At 42.0% G+C, this 25,290-nt stretch overlaps 1 protein-coding gene across 2 annotated transcripts; it reads left to right on the top strand.

The window, feature by feature from the left end:
- Positions 1 to 128: 128 nt before the first annotated feature.
- Positions 129 to 8,427, top strand: dctn4 (dynactin 4). Of its 2 annotated transcripts, XM_037261957.1 has the most exons (14): positions 129 to 326; positions 1,013 to 1,083; positions 1,174 to 1,352; positions 1,438 to 1,481; positions 1,945 to 2,052; positions 2,360 to 2,380; positions 3,329 to 3,402; positions 3,645 to 3,757; positions 4,535 to 4,644; positions 4,728 to 4,801; positions 5,226 to 5,280; positions 5,513 to 5,620; positions 7,682 to 7,779; positions 7,853 to 8,427. In XM_037261957.1, the coding sequence occupies exons 1-14, from the start codon at positions 192 to 194 to the stop codon at positions 8,073 to 8,075; spliced, it is 1,413 nt and encodes a 470-aa protein (XP_037117852.1). In that variant the 5' UTR covers positions 129 to 191; the 3' UTR covers positions 8,076 to 8,427. The 2 variants fall into 2 exon arrangements, with proteins under 2 accessions (XP_037117852.1, XP_037117853.1); XM_037261958.1 differs by lacking the exon at positions 2,360 to 2,380.
- The last annotated feature ends 16,863 nt before the right edge of the window (positions 8,428 to 25,290 follow it).

Below are 25,290 nucleotides of genomic sequence, written 5' to 3' on the forward strand. Positions count from 1 at the left end.
AAGCGGTATGGAAGATGGATGGGTGGATAATTATTTTTCCAGGCCATCCCTTCTGTCTTGCAGCTATTTGTGAACGTGGATTCAGTTCCAACGATCGCCACAAGAGGTCGACATTAAGCTCGAGATTCGCTTCCACAACAGCCGACCAGCGGTGACGAGACAAGCACAGTCGCCGTGGAAATCGGGCAGCGATGGCGTCGCTTCTCCAGCCGGATAGAGTCGTCTATCTGGTTCGCGGAGAGAAAAAGATCCGGGCTCCTCTCTCTCAACTGTATTACTGTCGTTATTGCAGTGAGCTACGATCCCTAGAATGTGTGTCTCACGAGGTACGTAGGTTATGTGATTTTCTCTTTTAATTTTGACACGCTAGCGTTTTAGCTTCTTTTCTTTAAAGTCAGTGGTTCTGTGATATTAGCTGCTTTGCTACCCGTCGATCTGACAGATAGGCGGGGTCAAATGTATAGATTGGCTGTGCGACCTGCCAGTCACTAATTGTAAAACAATCCTGTCATTTGATTGGCTTTGTGTGTGTTTAACTTCCGTTTATAGTCCTAGCGCTAGCGTCGATGGGCGTAAAAGCTACCTAGCCTAGCATTCGCTAACTGTTAATCATTGACGAGTTCATGAATGTTAACGAAAACTTGCTGCAATCATTTATAGTATTTCATGCCACAGCTAGCTGCTATATGATTTGTCAATGCACTTTGATTTAGACACCAATACAAACACCACGCCCAGAAAGGCCAAATTCTGCTTCCGAAACCAAACATTATTTTAAATTTCATCATCGACGTTTCCTTTCACCGGCTTCAGATCGAATTTATGATCAAATTCAAACTATATATTAGTATTTGTTCCATTCCACAATGTGCACCGATGTTGCTGCTTTTAGCAAGCTTGTGTAACAACATTTTGGAATGTCCGTGATTCCAGAGTAAATAACAGAGTGTTTTTTACTCTAACTTATCGACATACCGCACAAATAACTAGATTTTCATGTCTCACTGATCAGGTGGACTCCCATTATTGTCCAAGCTGCTTGGAAAACATGCCATCTGCAGAAGCCAAGCTGAAAAAGAACAGGTGAGGTTAAATTGAACGTCTACATATCTCCAAAGTTGATATTGCAGGTGGTGTTTTTACAATACTTCATTGATCCCTCTACTATTGTAGGTGTGCCAACTGCTTCGACTGCCCATGTTGCATGCACACCCTGTCGACTCGGGCCACCAACATCCCGGCTCCTCTGCCCGATGACCCCACCAAGACGACAATGAAAAAAGCATACTACCTGGCCTGTGGCTTCTGCCGCTGGACCTCCAGGGATGTAGGAATGGCTGACAAGTCAGTGGGTGGGTGCTGCTATAGGATGTATGATATGTGAGACTGTTGGCCATGTTTAATGACTATGTCCTGTAATTCTGCGTTTATTTGCAGCCAGCGGCGGGTGGCAAGAGCCTGAGAACTGCCATAATCAGCGAGTATGCTGTCCCATTTCTTCTTTGCAGTCATTTACATTGCCTTGGGATGATCACATGTTTTGATGTGCTGAATAGCTGTCTTTGACAGAATTCTCGGAATAGCTCAGCGTGTATCTTTGTACAGTGCAACCTCTGTGGTTGAGCACAATCTGCTGCGGGTGCCGATCGATGGATTGCTTCAGATATAGATGCCGTTTTGTCCATGGGACATAATGGAAATTGAATTAATCGAATCTAGAATGTAATTGTAAAGCCTTTATTTACTGCAAAGGCAATGATTGATTTCAACATAGCCATTCTCAGCTGCCATACACATATTGAAGAACTATAGAAAAAAACACGATCCACATTGATGAAGTGTGACCACCATCTAGTGTAGGTGGGGGTAACACATACGTGAATAAAGTGTGAAAAACGACTGAGAACCAAAAAAGGCCCTGATGTGAATTTCTCTTTATCGCAGATCAACAAGCTGATTGAGTATTACCAGCAATTGGCTCACAGAGAGAAGCAGGAGCGAGACAGGAAGAAGCTGGCCAGGAGAAGACAGTGCATGCCTCTCGCTTTCTCGGTACGCTCTTTCCTCTGTGACAAACGGAGACTCACTTGAATATTCAACACAGTATATCAGTATGTCACAGGACCAAGTTGATTGTTGTATCGACTAGACACAAAGTGGCACTAAAAAGCACAAACATCAGTTTGCCTTGACGCTTAAATTGAGATGTCCTACATGTCTTTTTTTGTTTATCCAATTGAGAATCTGCGCTGTGTATTGCTGTCGCACGCCAACTGTTGTTTGCTCATGCATCTTTGTTCTCTCCCCTTTCCTTTGCTAACGCACCCCGGTATTTTATTTTTGATCCCCCCCCTACCAGCAACACACTATTCATGTGGTGGTGAGTTCTATTTGGATATTTGTAGTTTAGTATGTACTGTAGTCTTGATCTCTTAATTGTTAGTGTCTGACCTCACAGATCACATGAATGCCCCTGTGGTGAAACGCACAGCGGAGCCTTTTTTGTGTGAGGTTAGCAGGGGAGAAGAAACGCATTAGTATCTTAGTCTTGCACATTTATATTAAAAAGAAGAGTATAGGTTGCTTCCAAAAACAATTGACATCATATGATGAAATATTGAATAACTGTGCAATTATAGCTCATAGGCAAATAAAATGACATGTAATGGTGAAAAACTAAATATTTATAAAAGAAAATCCCAAAAATATTCAGACAAGAGATTTTCTAATCTCTTTCTTAGAGCATCAGTTATTTCACAGGTGCATTGTGTATTTTCTTCCCTCTTGGTCTTTAATTTTTTTGCACCAAGTTCAAATCTGTCATATTGATGTATTTTCATTGAATTTCCTTGAGAATGGACACCATGCATTGTACATTGTAGTTTGACTTTTTCCAAGTATAGTTTCAATGCTTGTGATGTCATTCTTAACCCTGAAGAAAAATGTAAATGTTAAACTTCAGCTTTTTTAAATACATCTATTTAAAATTGTAGATGGTTTGAGTGAGCTGAAATGATTTTTATGTTACGACCCTGTACATCTTAATATGAAAACATACAATACGCACATAATACGACAATTTCAGCTTGAATTCTCTCCTGCTATCCTCAGTAGAAAGGTGTTTGTCTCTCACGATATAAATGAATTGCCTCTTGACATTTTTGTTTGTCTGGCTTGACAGCTGTTCTCCACGTTGTCCATCGTTTTGGTTACTGTACACGTCACCTTCCGTTAAAAACAATCCATAGAAGTGGGGAAAAAAAACATCACTGTAGATTAAGCACTACTCGTGTTGAATAGATGACCCCGTTCTTTCTCCATCATGTAGGAAAAATATGGCCTTGGAACACGACTGCAGCGGCAGAGGTCCGGAGCGCCCATTTCCACTCTGGCCGGTCTTTCGTGAGTTACATTTTTCACCGTCGACTTGATTAAATGTTGTGACTTGAAAGGGCCACATTCTGATTTGCATATTGACAGCGGTTTGGCACCCTCCGTTTCATTATATCATACTTACAGAGTGATACTTCTTTCCCATCTTTTGTATGATAATGAATAATTGCCTTAGTGGTAAAAGGGAAATTCATTAGCGCAGAGATGGATGGAGGTTGGCAATATTGATGGCTGACCATCTTTCTTTGCAGCCTTAAAGAGGGGGAGGACCAGCGAGAGATCACCATCGAGCATGCCCAGGCTGTTGACGAGGTGGAGCCTCTGCCTGAAGATTGCTACACAAGGCCCATCTGCTTGCCAGAGGGTAAACCATCTCCTCGATAATGTTTGGACACTTTTCTGATTGCTTTAATCAAAGGTATTGCCAATTAGTGTTATTTGGATCTACTGCAAGAAGCTTAAGGTTTACTATAACGAACGTTTGGAGGCAGTTAGCCTTGCTAAATAGTCAGCTGCAAAATAGTAAAAAATGGCCAGTGATATTCCTGTCCAACAATTTTGACTGTTTAATCTGTCATTTAGTTTTATTAATTATGTACTGTGCAAATCATGTTTTCACTATTCTCATGATACAAATTTGCTACATAGAGTATACTACGACAAACCTTTTCTAACCCTAAATCCAGGCACCCATTTACCATCAAAAAATGTGGAACGCCACAAAACAAATATGTCAAAGTGACATCATTAATAGATAAATAATAAATCAAAACAGGTGCCGCTGCACTCTGGTTGGGAATCACGGTATTGTACTGTATAGGGATGTTCAAAATCACTAATTATTTTCAGACCAATACCAATAATAATCACTCTTGAGTACTCACCGATACTGATACCAAGTATCACTAGCACTGGTACCGTGGATACATAAAAATTTGAAGTAACACATTGACAGGTAATTGCGAGCAAAGACCTTTCTGTCTCTCCGATGCACAGTATTCATCGATGTGTTAAATGGGTATTGACATTCTTCATGAGTTAAAGTTCCTTGAATTAAGACACAATCTGGTACATGTACTCACCCACTGCTAGTACGCTACACAAAAATGTATTCATCATTCAAGTGATTTCCTCTTTGCAGTGACCCGGTTGCGCCAGCGCCTCCTCCAGCCGGACTTCCAGCCCGCAGGAGCCTCGCAGCTGCACCCGCGGCACAAACATCTGCTAATGAAGCGCTCGCTGCGCTGCAGGGTCAGTCCAGCGACACACTCAGTCAATAATTTATATCCCATATTTAGATGGATTTGACTTGTTCATTTTTTTTTTCCTTTCAGAAATGCGAGCACAACCTGAGCAAACCCGAATTCAATCCAACTTCAATCAAGTTTAAGATTCAACTGGTTGCTGTGTGAGTGTCGATCATCGCACATTCACCTTCAACATTCGAAGGCTGCAGCATTTTGTTGTTGTTAGTGTGCAGGTGGGCCTAATGGGCCTGGTATGTGTTGGCAGCAGTGCAGATATTTGACAGTATCGATATCGATACATTTTTAGTAATCAGATGTACATGTAATCCGAAATTACCAGTGTTGTTCTTTGTTGCTTCTTTGTCTTTGTTATGGTGATTTTTATGTATTCAAGAAATGCTCTCATTTGCAGTTTTACCCCGGGGGGATGTAATATTATTGATTTATTTTGATAGGTTGCTCTCAATTAGCGTTTATAGTGTTTCTTGTTTTTCACTTTGCACTTAAAATGAAACATCTTTGCATGTTTTTTTTATGATTGTTTGTAATAAACTGTAAATTTAGTCCTGCATTTCTCTTCTGTAGGAGCTACATCCCTGAAGTGAGAATTATGTCCATTCCAAATCTGCGCCACTTGAAGGTGAGTCTGTCTAGTTAGATGCTAGAAAAGGGATAATCATCAAATATGTTGCATTTGTATTCATCATTTATTCTGTTCATATTTTCATCATGGCACTGTGGAGGTGTGATTTGGTCGTATACTTGTAGGTTTACAAAATGTCTCCAACGAGCAGATGTTCATCAGATCTCCAGGAAAAGCAAACCTGGTTTTATTGAAGTGAGCGGAACGTTTTGCTTTCTTATCTCTGTAGGAGAGTCAAGTGCTGCTGACTCTGACCAACCCAGTGGAGAACGTCACCCACGTCACACTGGTTTCTTGTGACGAGGACGATCCCGATGACATCAACAGTACTGCAGAGGTATGACCTCTATCATGTACTTAAATGAAATTAAATGGCTGCAGTGTATTTGAGTTATTACTTTTATTGTGTACCACCTTTTAAATATACATTATTTAGGGTAAAATCCAAATTAAGACACGAAAAACATACAAATACAGCAGCCAGCAGTGATAAACTGATGTGTCTTTGCAGGCATGTTTTGGTTAATTGGCCTCAAGTGAAAGAACATTAGCAGTCAGCAGCGCTTTTGGAAAATGCTGCAGTCGAGGGCTACCTGGCCAAGTGAGCAACTGTGGGGAAGAAAAATTGTTATTGGTCTTTCATTGCCGCTTTGGGATCACATTTGCCGGGCTAATCCCAACATTCGTTGGTTGTTTGTATTCAGGGCTTTCTCATCTCAGCAGCTTGTGCGTGCGTGCGTGCGTTGTCTCCTGCTTACGGCGCAGGGGGGCCATTGAAATTAAGTATAACTGCAGTTCCGGGTCTCTCTGGCACTGATGCACAAAATTTACACATTCTATAATAGTGGTACAATGGCTGTTTGTGGAGGCGAGGAAAATGGCAGATATTTGTCCCTTAAGGTAGTATAGAGGAAATTCAGCATGGTGGAAAGTAGTCATGATGTTTTAACTGTCGAGAAACAAAAACAGACAGTGTGGTTACAAATTGGGGATGAACAATTCATCATATTCCAATTTAAATCGCAGTGTAGCTGAAGGTAATTTTCAAATTGCAATAGCAGCAATTTCAGAGTTTCTGCCAGGCTCTAGGCTTTTTTCTTTTTTTTTTAATATGGATGTTTTATTTTTGCTTTTATATCGTGTTTTGATTGCTTCAGCTCCAAAATGCAGCCCACAGTTTTGCATCCATGGTTTCATGAAACATGAAACGTTGAAGTGATAAAGCCACAGATTTGTTTGCATTATTGTTGTATTCTTATTTGATTTGCTAATTTATGTTTATACAAACGTGATAAGATTTTGTGAAGTAGTCGCGGTGATCACATTAAGGGGAAGTCATGTATAAAAAAAATAAATAAAAAAAAAGCGGAAACATTGCTAAACGTGTATGGTTAGTGGGCATTGAGAAGTTGGTAGTATGCCACTGCATGTTAAAAACAATAAAACATTGTTTAAAAACTGCTTTGAATTTGAGCCAGTGCTGCCATGTCACATTGGCTATCTGGACCTGGCAGTATTCGTCTCACAGGGAAGTCAGATCCAGTTTGAGCTCCATTTGTCAGCTGTCACAGGCACAATGACCGGAGTTGTGATTCCATCCGGCGACGGTCCGCTGAGCCGCATGTTGCCAGAGGCCGTACCGAGGCCGGGCCCGGTCCAGCCCACACGACAGCCTGTTTGTCTTGGCTTCTTTTAATGATGAAGTCACTGGCGCTGACTAGATAAGTCCGAGCTCGTGGCCAAAACAAGAGCTTGGCCCATTTCCAGGCACATTACGGCCAAAGTGAGCATGCGCTCATCTCTCTGCTTCATTTGGTATTCAAACACCTGGAGGGACTCATGCTTGACTTCCGTTGACCGGGCCTTCCAAAAATAAAGGCTAAGAGGTGGAGGGAAGGGGAATTGGCTCACCTCTCGGTGTGACATGATGTTGACCTGTGCGCGTTACTCGTTTGCTAGTGACTCACTGGGGGAAATGTTCATTTTGCACAATTATGCCGCAGCAACTTCAGTCAAAACATTCCCTAATGCCGCACGCTGGTAGTTTTCTATGTTTGGAAGTCAACTTCACTTCACAGTAACTTCCCAAAGATATTTTTCTTCTTGTTTTCCTTACCTGTGTCCTTTCAAACCAAGTGTAGCAAAAAGGCGAGACGCGTTCAGACTTAATCACGTAGTGCTGCTGGCTGAAAATAGGTCGATGGAAGCGCTTTTTTTTTTTTTTTTTTGCTCCTTGGTGGAAGACAACAAAAGGTGCGGCAGACATTAGTAGAATCCACACACAGTTCAGCTCTGCCGTGGTGAGCTGATGCTTGCGTGATATGCTGATGTCACGTAGGATGACGGTTAGAACTTGAAGAGGCAAGGTAAGAGCATTTGGCTGGTGTTTGTCTTGAAGGTCATCGTGCCTCGCAAGGAGCTGGTGTTGGCAGGGAAGGATGCCGCTGCTGAGTATGACGAATTGGCCGAACCGCAGGACTTCCAGGATGACCCGGAGTAAGTATCACGCACACACGCGCTTTGAGAATTCTAACTGCCAGCCGACTCTGCATCTGCTCTTCTCCTCCAGCATTGTTGCCTTCAGAAAATCCAACAAGATTGGTTTCTTCATCAAAGTGATCCCACGCAAAGAGGATGACGCCGATGTGACCGTTACATTTAAGATCCGGCACGACTTTCGGGACCTCGCCGCTCCCGTCAGGCCGAGCGAGGAGGGGGGCACTGACGCCGCCGCCAAGGCAATTTGGCTGACGCACCACGTCGAGCTGAGTCTCGGGCCGCTTGTCCCCTGAACGCCCGCAAACTTTCAAACCTAACGTTTCAAACTATTTCTTATTTCAGGCGTCTGTAACCCCTCTCTTGACCATTTCTTTATTTTGCAGTTTTGACCTTCGATGAATTACAAGATGCAGTTCAGCCTATATTACTAGACGAGTACAAACAGATAAGAGCATCATGTCCAATTAGAATTCAGTAGTCCCGTACTCTAAAATGTCAGTATCATGGGGGACTCGTAGTTGACTGCACCGTCTTCGCTGCTGCAATATTTTCCCCTCAACCCCTCCCTTCAAGCTTATTTTGTATTCTAGTTCAAAGCAGCCGTTTGTCCTGAAGCTCTTTGCAGTTATGATGAAATGCATAAAACAGCAGCAGCAAGGAATTTACTTGAAACTCGGCCGCATAAAAGATGAGCAGAAGAAGAGATCCAATCAGAACAATCCATATCACTGCTCTCTCACACACACACACACACACACACACACACACACACACACACACACACACACACACACACACACACACACACACGCGCCTGTAGCTTACTCACATAATAGTGTTGCACTAACCCGCATGGATCATCTATAATAAATATTACAACTGTCATTGCACACATGCTGCTGCACTCCACTTTGTTCTTTGGCAAATCGAGAATTAACTGTTGACACTACAAGAAGCTCTGTACTTGACTGTAACGACGCTTCTTTTTGAACTGTACTGTTTGATTAGCCGTCTTAGTGTTGTAAGCTGCTGTCACTTTCGGTTCCAATTCGTAGCCTTGGTAAAATGAAGAGGAAAAAACAAGCAAGTAATTTCATGTATTACCTAATAAAGGTTATCCTGCAACAGACCAGTGTTTTTGTGTATTGAGTCATGATTTGAGTTGGACATACAAAGTACTAACATGTACAAATTGAACTTTTTGGGGCTACAAAGCCTGTTGCTTGAAAAGAAAAATATCTTTTTTAATAATAAATTTGTAATCTATATTTCAAGGTAGTTTTCAGGGTTAACTCACTATTCTGTATAAATCACATGAACAACTCCGTGTCGATTAGCCAAACTGCATGAGCAAGAAATAGAATAATTCATAAAACATATTCCACAGATGACTAAGTCTTGAATTAGAATTGTTCCGATCTCTTTTTTTTTTCTCGTTAAGTATCTGAGCCCTGTGTATACTAACTTATGGGTGTTTATACCTTGTCTTAACACCAGATGTCGCTGCAGGCCGTCTTTTATTTCAATGCAAGGTGCTTAGGTAGTCATCAGAGGGTACTTTCCTCATCATATACTGTGCGTTCATGATGTCTGTCCGATGCTGTTAGAGGACAGCACACATCCGCGCTGCAAAGTTTACAAGAAGCCAAGCAGGACAAAACGTTATCTGGAGATGAAATATCGTCGCCAGCACTGGGTTTTGATGGAAAATGCTATTTTACACACGGGACAGCTTATAAGGAATAAGGCAGGTTCAGTTATTCGACGCAGGTCTGCTCTGTAAACAAATCCTCTCCATCTGGCTAATAAAGCAATGATTTTCTTTTATCTTCAGCAGACATAAACAGCTTAGAGGAGCGACTATACAGCGCCCCTGAAAATGAGGTAATAAAATCGTCACAGAGTGAATCCGTGCCACAGAAACGGTCCAGGCGCCCATTAAAAGTCACTAACTGAATTCTAGTGCTCTTCTAAATCAGCCTGCACTGGTCGAGTCCTCTTGATTGGGATGCAAACCTTCTATTAGATTGAGAACCGATGGACACACTTAGGAATGCTTAGATATACATAGCTGTAATTCAGTTGAGATAAAATCTTTTTTGAAATCACCCACTCATGACTATAATCACAAGATTACATTACAGACTCATAAATAAATGAACCTCTGCAAAAGTGGGAGAGTGAGGTCCCACAGTAAGTACACACTTCAGTGTTGTACAGAGGCGTAGCCAGGAATTTTTCCATTAGGGGCGCACGCCCACAGGAAAAAAAAATCGAACATCACCCACGCCGTTCGCTGATCGCTAAAACAACATCCGGGTCCGGGAGGCAAACGGTGAATGGATAACATCGCGCACATAGAATAGCGCAAGCACATTCGCGCAAGACCGAAAGAAAAAAACGGCATGAAAACGAAGAATCGAAAAAGCTCGATTTTTTATTTTTTATTTTTTCAACCGGGGCGCAGGGAGTCCTAACTGGGGCGCGCCCCGGCTCGCCCCGGCTTGACTACGCCTCTGGTGTTGTATTATAATTGTTGGGAATGTACACTGATGTACTCTTAAAATAGATTATTCGATTTTGGTCCAATGCGTGTTTATTTTGGGTTGTAATTCCACTCATGACGGCGGCACACAAATGACTTGAGACAGTATTAATTTAAACAAAAAGCAGAAATTTATCATCACAGTCAAGAGACGAAGATCCATTCGGACTCGTGTGGGGCCCATGGTGTTTTTTTTTTTTCTTTATTTGAATGGACATTCATACTCACCCGCCATGTTAATTATTCTTTTGAATGACTTTTGTGAATGTTTCTGAACACGTGATATGCAAATCTGAACACGTTATATGCAAATAGTACTATATTGTATCAGTGGCTAGTATTTGGGGATTTCAATAAGGCACCTGGGACAACTACGGGGGTCCTCTGTACCCGGAAGTAGTAGACGGTGAGCAGAAGTTTTGCCGGGTCTCGACTGTAACTGCCGCTGTTGTGCTGTGTTTCAGGTCAATAACGCTGTTGAAGTGATGATAATCAGAACTCGCAATACTGCTGGTAGTCGAAGCTAATTATTGTTTAAAAATATGATACATACGGTTATTGTTGTACAATGTATAATTTTGCGTGTAACATGGACAGTGTGATGTTTATAACGGGTCCTCTGTACCCGGAAAAGGTAGACAGTGAGTGGGAGTTTTGCCGGGTCTTGACTGGAACTGCCGCTGTAGTGCTGTGTGTTTCCGTAAATGTATTATTTTGACAACAAACCCCGCATACGTGGAGTGATTTGCATCCATGCGTGCGACACTCGCACACCTATGGGCAATTTGGAGCGCCCAATCGGCAGTTTTTGGGATGTAGGGGGAAGCCGGATAAAAGCCACGCAGACACGGGGAGAACATGCAAACTCCACTGGGCCGGAATGGAATCAAACCCACAACCTCTGAACTGTGAAGCAAACTTGCTAACCAGTGTATCACCGTGCAGCGTTGAGGATGTATATTGTGAGATGATAACATTAGTTTGCGTGTGTGTGTGTGCGCGGGGGAGGGGCGAAGTTATTTTTGGGGTTTGACTGAAAATGTATAGCATTGCATGACAAGGTGTCAGTCATTCTATATCTCTCTCTCTTTCTGGCACACTTTGAAAAACCACTCTGGAGAGAAGAATTCTGTAATCCTCAAATCTGCATAATACTCCTTGCATTAACGCAGGATGCACTTCACATCAACCTGTTTTCTTCATGTTGGCACTTACTGTATGGTAAAGAGCACTGTAAAATGCTCCGTGTACATTTGACAGGGATTAGTAATAACAAACATCGCAGCTGCGATATTAATGGGCAATGTTTATTTTATTTGTCTTCTCATTTTCCTTCTGCACTCCTTCGGCTTTATTTAGTAATGGGGAACACGCCAACCTCGGCCAGATGTAAAATTCCTCATTGAATCACAAGTGGGACGTTTCCACAATTACATCATGGTCCACACTGCCAGGAAGTCAACCACAGGAGAAGAGTGACACCGGTTGGAAAAAGAAGGGGGAAAAAAAAATCCACAGCTCAAGTGAGGCCTTTAAATCCTCTCCATCTACGTAATTAAAAGACTTGATCTTTAAGCCTGAATTTCAATCCCATTCCTCATACACTCAACGTGTCAAGTGGAACGAAAAAGTGTGCGCACTACATTGTTCGGGCCATTTTCCACACGAGGACTAGAAGAAGAAAATCAGCGAGAGCTCTGAGCTCTGATTAATCACCACCTCCATTTCTGCTCAGCAGACCATCATTTGCGTCATTAGAGTTCATCATTAACAACGATACGCACCTAGAGGAACGATTGCATGTGGGCAAGGCCTTCAAAGCCTGACTCTCGTGTGCTCATTTTCTCCATTTCCTCTCACGTTCACCCTGGCAAAGCATTCCCGAGGCTGGAGGTTGTTTGGAATGTTGACTTTGGACTCCCAGATGTAAAAAGATCACAACCCGCCGAGCGCTGGCCCGCCACCACCGACTACAAGACACAGACTGCACACTCGCTGAGGGCTTTCATTTGTTTGTTTTGCTCAAATATCACCAGGCGAATTATATGTGTCAATGCCCCCGAGATGAGGTCACTGCCTCAAATTGGAGCCAATTGGAGTCACCAGAGGGAGGAAATTCTGCCTTTGTGCAATCATCTCTTCACGCTGAAGAAATGCAAACTCGGAATGAAATCGCAGATTAGGGAGTTTGTCAAATTTAGATTTGGGTAGTTTCGAACCCCAGCACTGCAGTAGTTACTTGAGCCTTTTGGTGAAAGTGAATCATTTCTCCCATTTTCGTCACCTAAATTTGCGGGCTCTCAAAAGCTTTTAAATGCTTGATGTTTACAGAAGTCACTGCCCAGTATGGCAAAACAGAGCTAACACTCTTGCCCCCTTCCTCTTCATCATAGCTCTGGACTACGTGCTCAGGACAGCCATCAACGGGCGGGAGCAGAAGCTTGGCTTCACAATTACACCAAGAGAGTCTAGTAGAAGCCCTGCTGTAATCCTGGCCGACCTAGACTACGCAGATGACATCTGCCTGGTGTCTGACCGTGTGGAGCAGGCACAGGAACTCCTGAACAGAGTGGAGGTGGAATGTGCTAAGGTTGGCCTCAGACTGAATGCAAAGAAGACTGAGGTAATCACCTATAACATCTACACGGACCAGCCGCCGATTGCAACATCAGATGGCGACGCTCTGCGAGAGGTCAATGACTTCAAATACTTGGGTTCCTGGGTGAACTCCACACAACAGGACATTAAGGTCTGGAAGGCACTAGCATGGAGGGCCCTGAACGGTATGTCAGGAGTGTGGTGCTCGAATCTCCCTCGACACATCAAGCTGAGCCTATTCCACGCCACTGTGGAGTCTGTCCTCCTGTATGGCTGCGAAAGCTGAACCCTGACACCCACCCTGCAGAAGTCTCTGGATGGATGCAGAATGCTACGATCTGTTCTGAATGTGGATCAGAACATCCACATAACCAACAAGGACCTGTATGGGCAACTGCTGAGGCTCAGCAAGAAGGTAGCAGTCAGGAGGATGAGACTGGCCGGCCATTGCCACAGACATCGGGAGCTCCCGGCCAGCAGGCTGGTCCTGTGGAAATCAACGCGTGGGCATTCATCACGAGGACATCCCACGCTAACATACGTGAACGTTCTGAAGAAGGACGTGGGAGCTGAAAGCTCTTCTGAGCTGGCTGGGTGTATGGAGAACCGGATGGATTGGAGACTCCGATGGAAGCTCGTCTGAGGACGACCGAATATTCATTACCAATATTGGTCCAACCAAATTTATTATTGTACTGTCTGTTACGGGGGACCTCTGAGTGCAGCCTGTACTATCGAATGAGTTGTTTATTTATTCATTATATACGGTTGTCCCAACCAAAACAACATGTCAGTTAAATGACATTATGTACGATTGTCCCAACCAAAACAACATGTCAGTTAAACGACAGTTGTATTCCTGCTTCGTCAGCGATTTCACCCCCTGTAATTAGAGGTCATTTTCACTATGTGCTGTATGTATTGAGTCACTCACACCTCAGCTTGAACTTCCCAGAAGGCTTGGCCGTCTGTGCGCTGACATATAATTTGACACGTATTTATTTGTATCAACATGCAGAGTGAAATGAGAGTTGGGTTGACATTTCAAGCAAAGAGTCATGCATGCAGCTAGCACAGGAAGAGTTTAGTTTATCCACACCGAGCAAAGGACACTCCTGTGTGATTAACAGAAGTAACTGAATTACATGCCGCACACATTATTCTACCACAAGCCAGCAATAAAACAAGTGCAATAGGAGAGGATTTCAATTAGGGCTCAAATTGTTCTCGTTCCAATTATTTCATTGAAGGTGGCCAAGCTGGCCGCTTCCTGGCCAGTGAGGCACCGCTGGGTGCTGTGTGCCCCCCCAATGAAAGTGAAGACACAGGAGCGAGCCAAGCGAGGGCGAGCAGCCAAAGCAACAACGGAGACTGAGAGGCCCCACATGACCCACCAACCCCTCGTAAAAAAATCGGCGAGTCCCCCCGGTTGCATCAACAAGCAGCGCTGTGCGCCCGCCCACCCAAAAGAGCAAAGTTAAATCAATGCATCAATGTTCATTTGTTTACAATACAACAGTATGTAATGTTGCACTCGAGGCGATCGTTTGATACGTGCTGCACCTCACAATGACAAGATTAGATGCAGTTGGAGCAGCATTGCTATGCGAAAATATTTGTAGTTGGGGTACAATACGGGGTATTGCCTACAATACGTTATTTGACACAAATAGGACTATTTTATCAATCGATATGATCATATTATTTCTGTTCGACTGAAATTGACATCAACGTGCCAACCCCAGAAAGCAGGTGAAGCTGTCATTTGCAATGGGAACTTTGACGTCATTTTTCAGCAACAGCAGAGGGCGGTATAATGTTAAAATGGTTGCCCCCTTTGATTGATGAAAAAGGGTGGATTCATCTGCACAGTGATTTTTTTCCACCAACACAATATTAATCAGAATGCTCGACTAGACGAAGAACCACTTTTGATTTAACTTCTCCACTAACACTAATTTAGTTGGATTTCTTTTGCCGTTTGAAGCAATTTTCTCACCCCCAGAATCAGAAATGGTCATTTTATGTCATCCCTTCTGTTCTATTCTCTTTGTAGTACACATGTCAGCCAGACTAAGAGATTCAATATGCGTCAGCCGTCTCATCCGGAATCTGAGGTTTCATTGCTTTTATTTGCATAATGATTCATCTTGCACCCGCAGCAGCCGCAGATGGAGTGATGCAATGATTTTAAAATGTATCGGCGGAATTAATGAGCACGTCGTGTGTAAAAGTGTATTATAGCTCCCTGACTAGAAGGTTCTGGCGGGAATTGGCACTGACATAGGTTACACAGTTCCGTTAAGGTAAAAAAGGAAAAAAAAAAAAAAGACTGCACCATCACAGCAATATTGATGACGAGAGGTCACCAGCAAGTTTTATAGAAACAATTCAACAAGAGCGTTTGATACAGAAAGTGTAAAAAAAAACCCGCATATTTACCAAGCGGCCGCCACTGTTATGTGAGTGCTTATTTAGCCACACACTGGACATGCTGGGGGTGTGTTTGTCTATCAGGATGTCCTCAAATATCACACATGTTGTGTCACTGTTGATGTTTGCTGCCCAAAGGACTTGGATTGCCTGCAGTTTCCTTCGAGTTTGTATACACTGACATCCCTTTTAATTTCCTGTTGATGTGGCTCATAGATTTGGTTTCCTGCTTATGTTTGAAAGATAATCTTGGTGCCAATCCTCTAAGTGAGAATTTCTCCATGCCAGCCAGTCTTTAAGGGTTTTGCTTTCACAGTCTTGTTGTTTTTATATTAGGTTTTATAGTATTTGATAGAACGAGGGCATTTAGGAGAGAAAAGTGCAATAGATTTTGGCAAAATGTTTTATATATTGTAACCAACACTTGAAACGACAAGGGCTCTATTTTTGTGACTGGCATAAATCCTGCGCAGCAGAGGCGGGTTACATTCAATGTTGGTAAGTTGACAACACAGGCAGATCTGAGAGAGGTAGGGCTGTGCTACTGTGGGAGTGGTCACAACTGACTTCAAACATGGTCAATTAAAGCCACTCCTTCATTCCATTTAATTGCTCTATTAAAAGTGGACAAACAGCCAAATGAGCATCCCTCCGTGAGTGTGAACAACCATTTGTATCCAATGTACTGATTTTCAGCAGGCCCAATTAGACTCAAGGGCTGTCGGTGTGCACGGGCACCCGAAGCGCACGCAGCACCAGTGGCGCTGTCATCGGAGAGCACTCCTCCAAGAATGGATGAGTTTGACCTCTGAGTACTTGACATTTTTTGACCTGCAGCAAGAGACACGCATTCCTAACACAAAGTGTTATGTTAATGATGAAAGAGGGGCCACGGCTACCTTTGTGGTGTCGTATTCATCATTTTGTGATACACTCTGTTTTATTACCTTTTGTCAAGAAGGTTACGCTTTGTTTGCTGTGGGTTTATCTTGTGTCCTTTATACACTTTTTGATATATCAACCTGTATTTATATTCAAACACTTCACTCAGTTTGGAACACAAACTGCAATCATACTAATGTATATGTATATTACTAATGATATTAACAATGATGGTCTAATAAGTGCCCAATTTACAAAGTTTTGCCTACGTTGCCATCCCATCAGGCCCCGCCTCTTAAAGACAACACCGCAGCTAACGGTCTGCCGTCAATTCAAACGTGAAATGTAATTCCTGTTTTCTATTCCTACATTTGCTAGTTTTTGCAATTAAGGGAAAAAGCGAATTGAAAATCCAAACAAATGAGAGATCAACCAGTATCCTGAAATGAGTTGTATTCCACTGCGTTCTTCGTATCGCTATGAAGGTCAGCGTATGAGGTGTCAACACGTGGGTGGAAACCTCATAGCACTAACGTCTGTCTCTGATGTCGAGCTTGCTCAACATTTTCGGAGGAATTTGGCTGCCAAAAGGAACAACATGATCTGTTATTAGGGCTCTGTTTTCCTCCCCCTTCCACTGAATTCATAAATATTTTCATGCTGAGGGTGCTCCTCACACGACCTCACGCAAAGCTAAACAAAATCCTCCTCCTCCTGCGTCTCACATTTGCGCTTAACCTACTGTCCTTCGTAGCTTTCACCGACATATAGCTTGCTAAACTTGCGAGTTTGGTGATCCGACGTGCCGCATCAAAATTCACCTTCTCCTGCCAGATGAATTGCTGACTGCTGCGGGCATGTTTGCCACACAGCACATTTAAGTGGGTCAGGGAACTGAAACCCGGGACATGACATCTTTATCGCTTTAAGCAGTGCTCTGGAGGCAAGGGGATGCAGAAGGTCAAACGTCCCCTTCGTCAGGTGGCCAGTCCACATCCCAGATACTTTAGAGAATGGATTAGCCCATTTTCATGTTTGCCAGATCACCTCGCAGGCTCAGATGGCTCCTTCATTCAAATCAAATCTAAAAAGCACCACGGCACAAATCGGAGTTCTTCACAATTCTAAATGTTGCTTTTTACTTATGCTTGTTCCTGCTTATATAATGACCCAGGAAAGGATAAGCAGTGGCGAGAATAGACGGATGGATGGATGTTTGTTTTACTGTATTCTGATCTGTAAAATAATACTCCTATGCTTGTTGTCAATTTTGGTATTTTTACATTAGAATGGATTAGGATGACTGATTAGAATTAGGATGCTATGTCTCAAAACATTTACTCCCAACACCTCATGACATTTCCCTTCAAGTTTCTGCATTGTTAAAAGAGCAAAGCCTGAAAGGCATGGTTTCTTTTTCCCAATGATTTTGAAATTGTCTCGATTTATTCCCACATGCAAATAATCTGTCCCCCCCACTGGCAGCAGTTGACAAATAAAGAAGAACAGCAGAAACTTTCAGCATGCTATTTGGCAAACATTTTTCCACTGACAAAAAAAAATCATATTTTATTTTGTTGTCGAATGCATTTTTCAACCTTTGAATCCCAATTTATTAACTGTAATACCTACTGACCATAAAATCTTTATTGATGGAACATATATATATATTATCGAGGGAATTTGAAAACTCTCCTTGCTGTGGTTCGACTTCTTTGTTGAAACTCAAACTATTCTTTGTGTAATCTGAACCCGAAATGTCTTCAGAAATAATCTTTTGAAATAGTGAGGCATCACAACTCAGCATGTACTATTGATTTTCTGTACAGCTACAGTGAAACAGAACTGCGAAACTGTAAAACCAAAACTCTATTATCTGTTGTAACACATGGAAGTCTATTGTACACATCTTGACCTTTTGTCTACGCCAGAGGAGGCAAACAGTGTAGACGAAAAGACCAAATCAAATATGAAAGGCCAGACAATACTTTATTTTTTATTGCAGCTATACGCATTCCAACACCAGAAGTCTAAATTTAGTCCCATGGTAACCTATTACTCACTAAAAAATACCTTAATCATTGAGTAGTGCTTTCAATGTGGTTAACACTATTGAATGAGCGTCTTCTCATCGCAATGTCTTTTTAAAAACCTCTGTTTGGACTGAAGATATTTCACAAAATGGAAGGCGATGGAGGAACCCCAAAAGAAAACCGACTTGTCTGCCTTTCAAAATATGGATGTAATATGTAGCACAATGTCTTTAATCGAGATGCATTGTGTTTCTGCTACATCAATAAAGACCAAGATGCCATTAAAGCATGGGGGGGGACATAAGTGGGAAGAATACAAATGGCTCTTGATGACAGCCGAGTTGAAATCCAAAGTATTTCACATTTGAGGGAAATGAAAGGGTTCATTCCTTTAAATTGGATCGTTTCAAAGTGTGAGATGGTAAAAGAACATCAGAGATGGTCATGATATATGTTTTCATTGATTGTGATGTTTGCCCTTTGACCCTTTTTTCATGTTGTCTTACTCATTAGGATTTTGTTTTCACCTGTTTAACGTTGCTATAATATGGAATGTTAATCTAGCCATGTTATGTTTTCTTCTGTTGTGAGTTAATTCCCTGTGTTTCTTTGTTACTTTAAAGTATGTGTCTCTGGACTTTCTTAATTTTGTCTTTTTCTTTTAATTTAAACATTAAAAAAGAGCCCTGTAAAAATTCTTTAATTTTTCATTTGTTCCCTCAAGCTGCATCAGCTCCCTTGAAATTCTTCTGATGCCCCCGATGGGAGGCACGCCTCACATTTTAAAACATGCGCCTTTGAATCTTCACATCATATGTGGCCTTTTATCATGGAGTGAACCTTTAACATCTTTCAGACGTTGGGAACACTTTTCGGAACAATGTCTGCTTGGAATATTTGTGCTCTGAGAGTGGAACTGCAGCTCACATGTTATGTAATCTTACTTCATTTCTCTGGAATTATATGAGAGGAATGACACATGACTACATCTTTTTTTTTTCCCCTGAGTGAAGTCTGCACTTGATGGCACTCGGCGATCGGGAGGAAGAGGAGGCGGAGGAGTAGGAAAGGGTGTTGTTGAGGTTAACAGAAAAGCATCCTCTTGCTGATGTCGGTCGGCCCTCAAGTGGGCAGGATGTGACACGGGGAAAGTGTCCTATTCTCCTCTGCCAAACACAACCCTGTCATTCATCACCTTGCTTCATAATACTTGTTTGAACCCACACGCCCAGCGTCTGTCCACTCCAAATCAACTAGTGACATGCATCCGCCACCTCCCATAACGAATCGCTCCATTGTATTAAATGTGTATTTTGGCTCATGCAAATTCTGTTGAAGACATTTCACATTAATTCAGCGGAGGACACACCTTATGAATTTATGATGTGATGATACGCTCCCATGTTACACCTTGATCAGCCCCAAAAAGATAATACATCTACCTGAGTCAATTCAATGACAACCAGAAAGAAACAAAAGCGACACAGAAATAGAAACAGCGGATATAAAAAGTCTACACACCCGTGTTAAAATGGCTGGTATTTGCAGTGAGACCCGCCCGAACCACCTAATCAGTGAAGCTTTGTTGGTGGTAGTGCCCAGTAGGCATATATGACCACCAATGGAACTGGCTCCCTTCTATTTACTACTAATAATGTGACTGCTGGCGTTCTGAAATGATTCATTTAAACAAGGATGTGGAGAGTATCGACTGTCCACTTATTGATGTCTCTTGCAGTCCTATTCAATAAATTCTTCATGACCCGTCATCAAAATCACCTTTGGCTTTCAGTTTTGTCCCTTTTCTGTCACACTGCCTATTCCACATTCTTTTATGTTTTCCGGTGGTTAACTTCAAAATTATGACAATCACTCTTGGGAATATTTCAGGCCCCAAAAAAATCTTTCGAATTGTTTATCTGATCCATCTATACTCAGGGGAAGCATGAGGACAGAAACCATAAGAGACAACATCAGGACTGATAAGATGCTTGGCTGCCTGCCTTGTAAACAACAAGGAAGTATTTGGCTCAGCTGTGCCCATGTCCAAAATGCACCATAGCAGTTTTGGAAATACCTACCAGGCAGTTACTGGCTGTCTCAGTGTTGTGTTTGTGCTACTCTGCTCTGCCACACAGAGACGGGAAGCAGACACAAAGGATCCATCAGGCTGTTGTTAAAAGGCGCATTAAGTTACTAGAATCCTGCTAAGTTGGTCTGCTCCATGCCCACTTTCACCTCACATCTGTAAAAAGCCTGAAAAAATGCAGTGGTGTGTGTCAAAGAAACAGAGCTTGGCTTTGTCAGAGCTCAGATTCTCAGCTGGGACTTGACCTCAATGGTTTTTCAGAGTCCGTCAGGGAGCGGCAGAGCAGGACGGAGTTCACTTCCCCCGACTGGCTGCCATCAGTAGAGCACTGGTCCACAGAGACTGGAAGCTGTTCTTCGTGCCTCTGAGAGTATTTTTTTTTTATTTGAGCTCAGTGGAGAGGAGATGATGATGTCATTAGAGTGATGGCTGTTAGGTGACAATGAAAGATTACAACTACCAAAGAGATTCTGGATCTGCCTTGTTTTTCATAATTGTGCGAATGTTGAGGCATACAGTATGTTATTCCTATTCTCTATTAATCCACACACTTTTGTGACATTCATCTGATGCACGCACGCGCACACACACACGCACACACACACTTAGAGCAGCTTTCTATCTCACAAAATCTGGCAGCTTGAACATGGCGTGTAGAATGAACCTTTATATTTTGATTTTTGGCACAAACTCAAAGCAACAACTGTATTCTCAGCATAAAAATATACATTTCTTTGTGATTCCCACCCCTACTTGATATAGTACTACACTTGCTTTGTCACCTCGGATCCTCAGCACTTAATACTTGATGTAATATGTGCAAGTCCTCATTAAATTTAAATTGAGTTTAAAAATAATGAATCCCTTAATTATATTTAAAATGCCACGCAAATGACACAAACTCAATAAACAACGTTGCGATATATATTGTGACACTACCCTCTCTATTTCGATGACTTTCTCCTTTTTTCATTTTGTTTTGTTTTTGGTGCCTCAGCCTTGCACCCAGCCGCCATATAATGGGTGCATGTTTGGATTGGTGTAGCAGAGGAAAGCGGTGTATTGTCTGGACAGGATCTGGGCTGAGATCAGCAGATAGCTGGGATGGTGGGCTGAAGCAGTGGTCCGTGGTCCTCTTTGTTTTACTTGGACCTTGCAAACACTTAGTAAACCTCAGAAAGGTGCCAGACATTCAGGAAATAGGAACTTAGGAAAACAAGCACGAGGCAAGTTGGCCCCATTCATTATAAATGTTACTATTGATTGTGTATGTGTATGTTATCATTTCATTTTGAGCGCACTGACGTGAAATATAAGCACTTATACAACAATAAGCCATCTAATAATTTGACGTGTTTTGCCCGTTTCCTCATTTCACAGTGGTGATTTTTCATTTTTCACGCTCACTACCTCCAAGCCCAGAAGCGGGCTGTATTGTTTTGTTGTTAGTTAGAAGGATTTCTCAGTACCTGCACCACTGATTTGAATGAAATCTTCATATTGTTTGAGTTTATTCATAGCGTTCAAAATATATTTTTTACTGTGATTTGAATTTATTACATTGTCACATGAACACTAACTAGACAGTGTAGAAGTGTCTAGAGAATGTAATTTGTCCACGCTGTGCACAGTAACATTAGCAATTCATTATAAGTACACTTATGCAGTATCACTTATTTAACATAATTACAATGCATTAGAAACTCAGTATAAAGAAAATACTACCACATACTGTCAAATCAATACCTCTCGGTCAGTGTCAATACATTGGTCAAAATGAAGGAATGTTTGTAAAAACAATTGAACAGGTTCAGTGGTACCTTCCGATAAAAATTCAAATAGTTTCCTAACTATGCTTGTACCCTCAAAATAAATGATCTCGCTCATTTAAATGAATGGAAATATATTAAAACAGATATACAGCTAAAGGAGACGGTAGCAATTTCTCAGTAAATTGCAGAAATAGAGGATAAAGAATCTATTGCGGTGAGGATTGCTATATCTGTCTGCATGTGTTGCGTCACCGTTTGTATGTATTTGAGGTTCTTTGTTACAGTTGCAGCTGTCGTAAAATGTCCTCTATGAATAACTTTGTATTGCATTGTATTTGTATTGAAATATCAGTCACAAAGAGTTAGAACACAGCGACATTGATACCAGTTAGTTTGACGGTCTATGGCGGTCACGTCCAAAGTCCGTCCCGCGGGCCAAATCCGCATCTATATTGGAGCAAAAACAGCAGCCAGAATTTCGAAAACTTGTGAGATGCGTCACTTGCATAGCAAGGCACCACTATATGCTTAATGATGTATACTAGCATTGTTTTCACGAGTTTCAGTTGGATAATTATCATATGGCCTGACAACTTGTTTCATTGAGTTCAAGAAAAGACACGTAAGGGATGCAGACAAGTGATTTATGCTTACTGGCAAAAAAGCAGACAATTAAGATCCAGTGAAAGGCTCAAATTACAACATGCGTGTTCTGCTGTGGCAGGGGTGCATGACCCGAAATAGCTGATGTGTCAGTGCCATGAATCTGCAAGGATAAAATGTGGTAGCTTGCCAATTTGGAACTGAGTGTGAAGAGTAATTTATTCCATGTGGTCTTCTTTGCTTTAATCCACCATCAAAGGAAGTTTCAAGACTTTCAGTAGATTCCGAGCAGATAAACTTGTTCAGTGGATGACAAGTTAGGCTCGTGTATTGAAGGATTATATTTTGGATGAAAAAGACAATAGCAACACGCAAAGTTTGCAATTCTAAAATAACATCTCGTAGACTGTAACTATAAAACCCACTCAAAGTCCTACTAGTATGCAGTGATGACATACAGTAATGGAAAGCAGCAGCGGAAACAGTGTTAAAGGACAAAGTGCGCTAGTGCATAAACCTTAAGATGAATATTGAATAAATGCTAAAACGGCTTTCTGTGGTTTGAGTGTTACAAGATGGTTTTATGCGTACTCTCACATTTTGACCAAAAAAATGTGAGAAACGTGCTACTAACAGACCTAGGAACTGTTGTAAATTGTAGAACAACAAAAAAGAAAAGAAGAAAGCACAACATGTTTCCGTAAATGGTTCCGTAAGAGAGACCTGCCCTCTTGAGCGTTTCAGCCCAGGAAATATTTGAGATAGAAGGTTTGCTTGCTCAGTGCGTGGCACATGCATATTTTCCCTGCTGACCTCACCCGGACATTCCTGCTCGGCCCACACTTTACGGTAATAACACCCCATGCATCAGAGTGACGCTGTGGGAAAGGCGCACAACATGTGCATTATTGATTTTTGGCATAATCTTGATATTGGTAGCAGCAAGCTTTCTACAAGCTTCATCGGCCTACAAAAAACAGCATGGCAAACTGGGCAGAGGGCTACGGGGATTATTCTTTCCTCCAGGACTGAACCCACACGCCCCGACGGTCTGTGGGATTCAAGGCCTCTGAGGCTTTCCACACTGTGTCATTTCCTCTCTGGAATCCATAGATCAGGCAAATCACTTCCTATTGTCCTTGCCAAGCAGCCGCCCACTCTGCCTTTCTTTGTCCATGACTATTTCTGTGGCCTTATGGTGAGCCCTGCCCACTGCAGTGTGAAAATGTTTGCTTTTCTTTTCCCTTTGTGTTTAAACTTGAAACACTTGGGCACTCGATAACGAGCAATGATGTGCCTTTTTCCCCCTCTGAAATATTGTCATGATGTGAGGTTGACATGATGAGCACACGCTAATGTAAAAAGATAGACATGCATCATACATGATGTGACACAGTTAAAAGGGGGCGTTTGCGCCGTTGTGGAAGTGAGCACAGCCGCCGTATTTGATCCCAGCCAACGAAAGCGGCTCCAGTACTTATACATTAATCTCAATATAATCAAATGTGACTTCGTTTTATGACCTTCATGGTTCTTCTCACAGCATGACTTTGGTTACCAAATTTGCATCCTTACTATGGGAACAAGGGATAAAAAAAATACTTTTGCCTCTGGACTTGGGTTAATAATGTATCCCTGGCTACAACTCTGCTTGGGATTTTGAGACATAAAAGCCAAGAGCAATGGAACTGTCATTATAACGTCATTCCTAGACGGTGAGCAGTGTCTTTTGGGGGTGGGTTAGGGTTGTCTTGAGTAGCCAGAGACAGACTATAAGGAAAAAGAGTATCCCTACTCGGGATGAAACACTTTCTCATACTGTAAACTTCAGCCGGGAGTGAATAGATTGAAAAGAGTGACTTTAACTGGATTGTGATGATGAGAAAACAATCCATGGCTTCTCGGACGACAACAAGTTTTCCATGGGTCAGATATTTTAGAGGGCTTAACGTGGCCTTGGCCACATAAAAAAATAGGCGAAAAAAAGCCTTCCAACCAGCTTAGAGGCAGCCCCTGGACGTGCTTGTGGAAGTTTTAATGGGAGTCAGATGTGCATCTAATCAAAGGAAAATGGTGGGAAACATTAAGGAGGCCGAGCAAAAAGAAGAAATGCAGGAAATGTGATAACAGTAACAAATTACAGTTCTTCAGAGAATCAGTCAACTAACAAATACACTGTTGACTTCACATTGATTCTACCCCTGCTGAGAACTTAGTCACGGACTGCTGTTAAATTTATGAGGTTATAACAAATGCAGTCTTTGTAAGCCAACTTTTGTTACAATATTTGTCAGTGATACAAATCAAATGAAACCCTTTTTAAAAATGGTGCTAGGATTTTTTATTTTGAATAATCTTTCCAGGGGGTGCAAGCAAATCAATTTTGCAGGGTCATATCCAGGACTCTCAAAATACATAAATTTCCACAACCCACCCATTAAATCCACTTTACTGAGTTTTATATTATGACAAAGCCCCTTAAAAGACCATTCATTAAGGAAGAACGGGCATAATGATAATAATAATGTAATAAAATAAAGAAAACGGTTTATA

Source organism: Syngnathus acus, chromosome 10 (genome assembly GCF_901709675.1).
Source record: "Syngnathus acus chromosome 10, fSynAcu1.2, whole genome shotgun sequence".
Taxonomy (NCBI): domain Eukaryota; kingdom Metazoa; phylum Chordata; class Actinopteri; order Syngnathiformes; family Syngnathidae; genus Syngnathus; species Syngnathus acus.

Coding starts and splice junctions, on each gene's coding strand:
- dctn4 (XM_037261957.1), top strand. CDS start 192: ATGGCGTCGCTTCTCCAGCCGGATAGAGTCGTCTATCTGGTTCGCGGA. Junction 5,281..5,512: donor CAAATCTGCGCCACTTGAAG/GTGAGTCTGTCT, acceptor TTATCTCTGTAG/GAGAGTCAAGTGCTGCTGAC. Junction 5,621..7,681: donor ACATCAACAGTACTGCAGAG/GTATGACCTCTA, acceptor TTTGTCTTGAAG/GTCATCGTGCCTCGCAAGGA.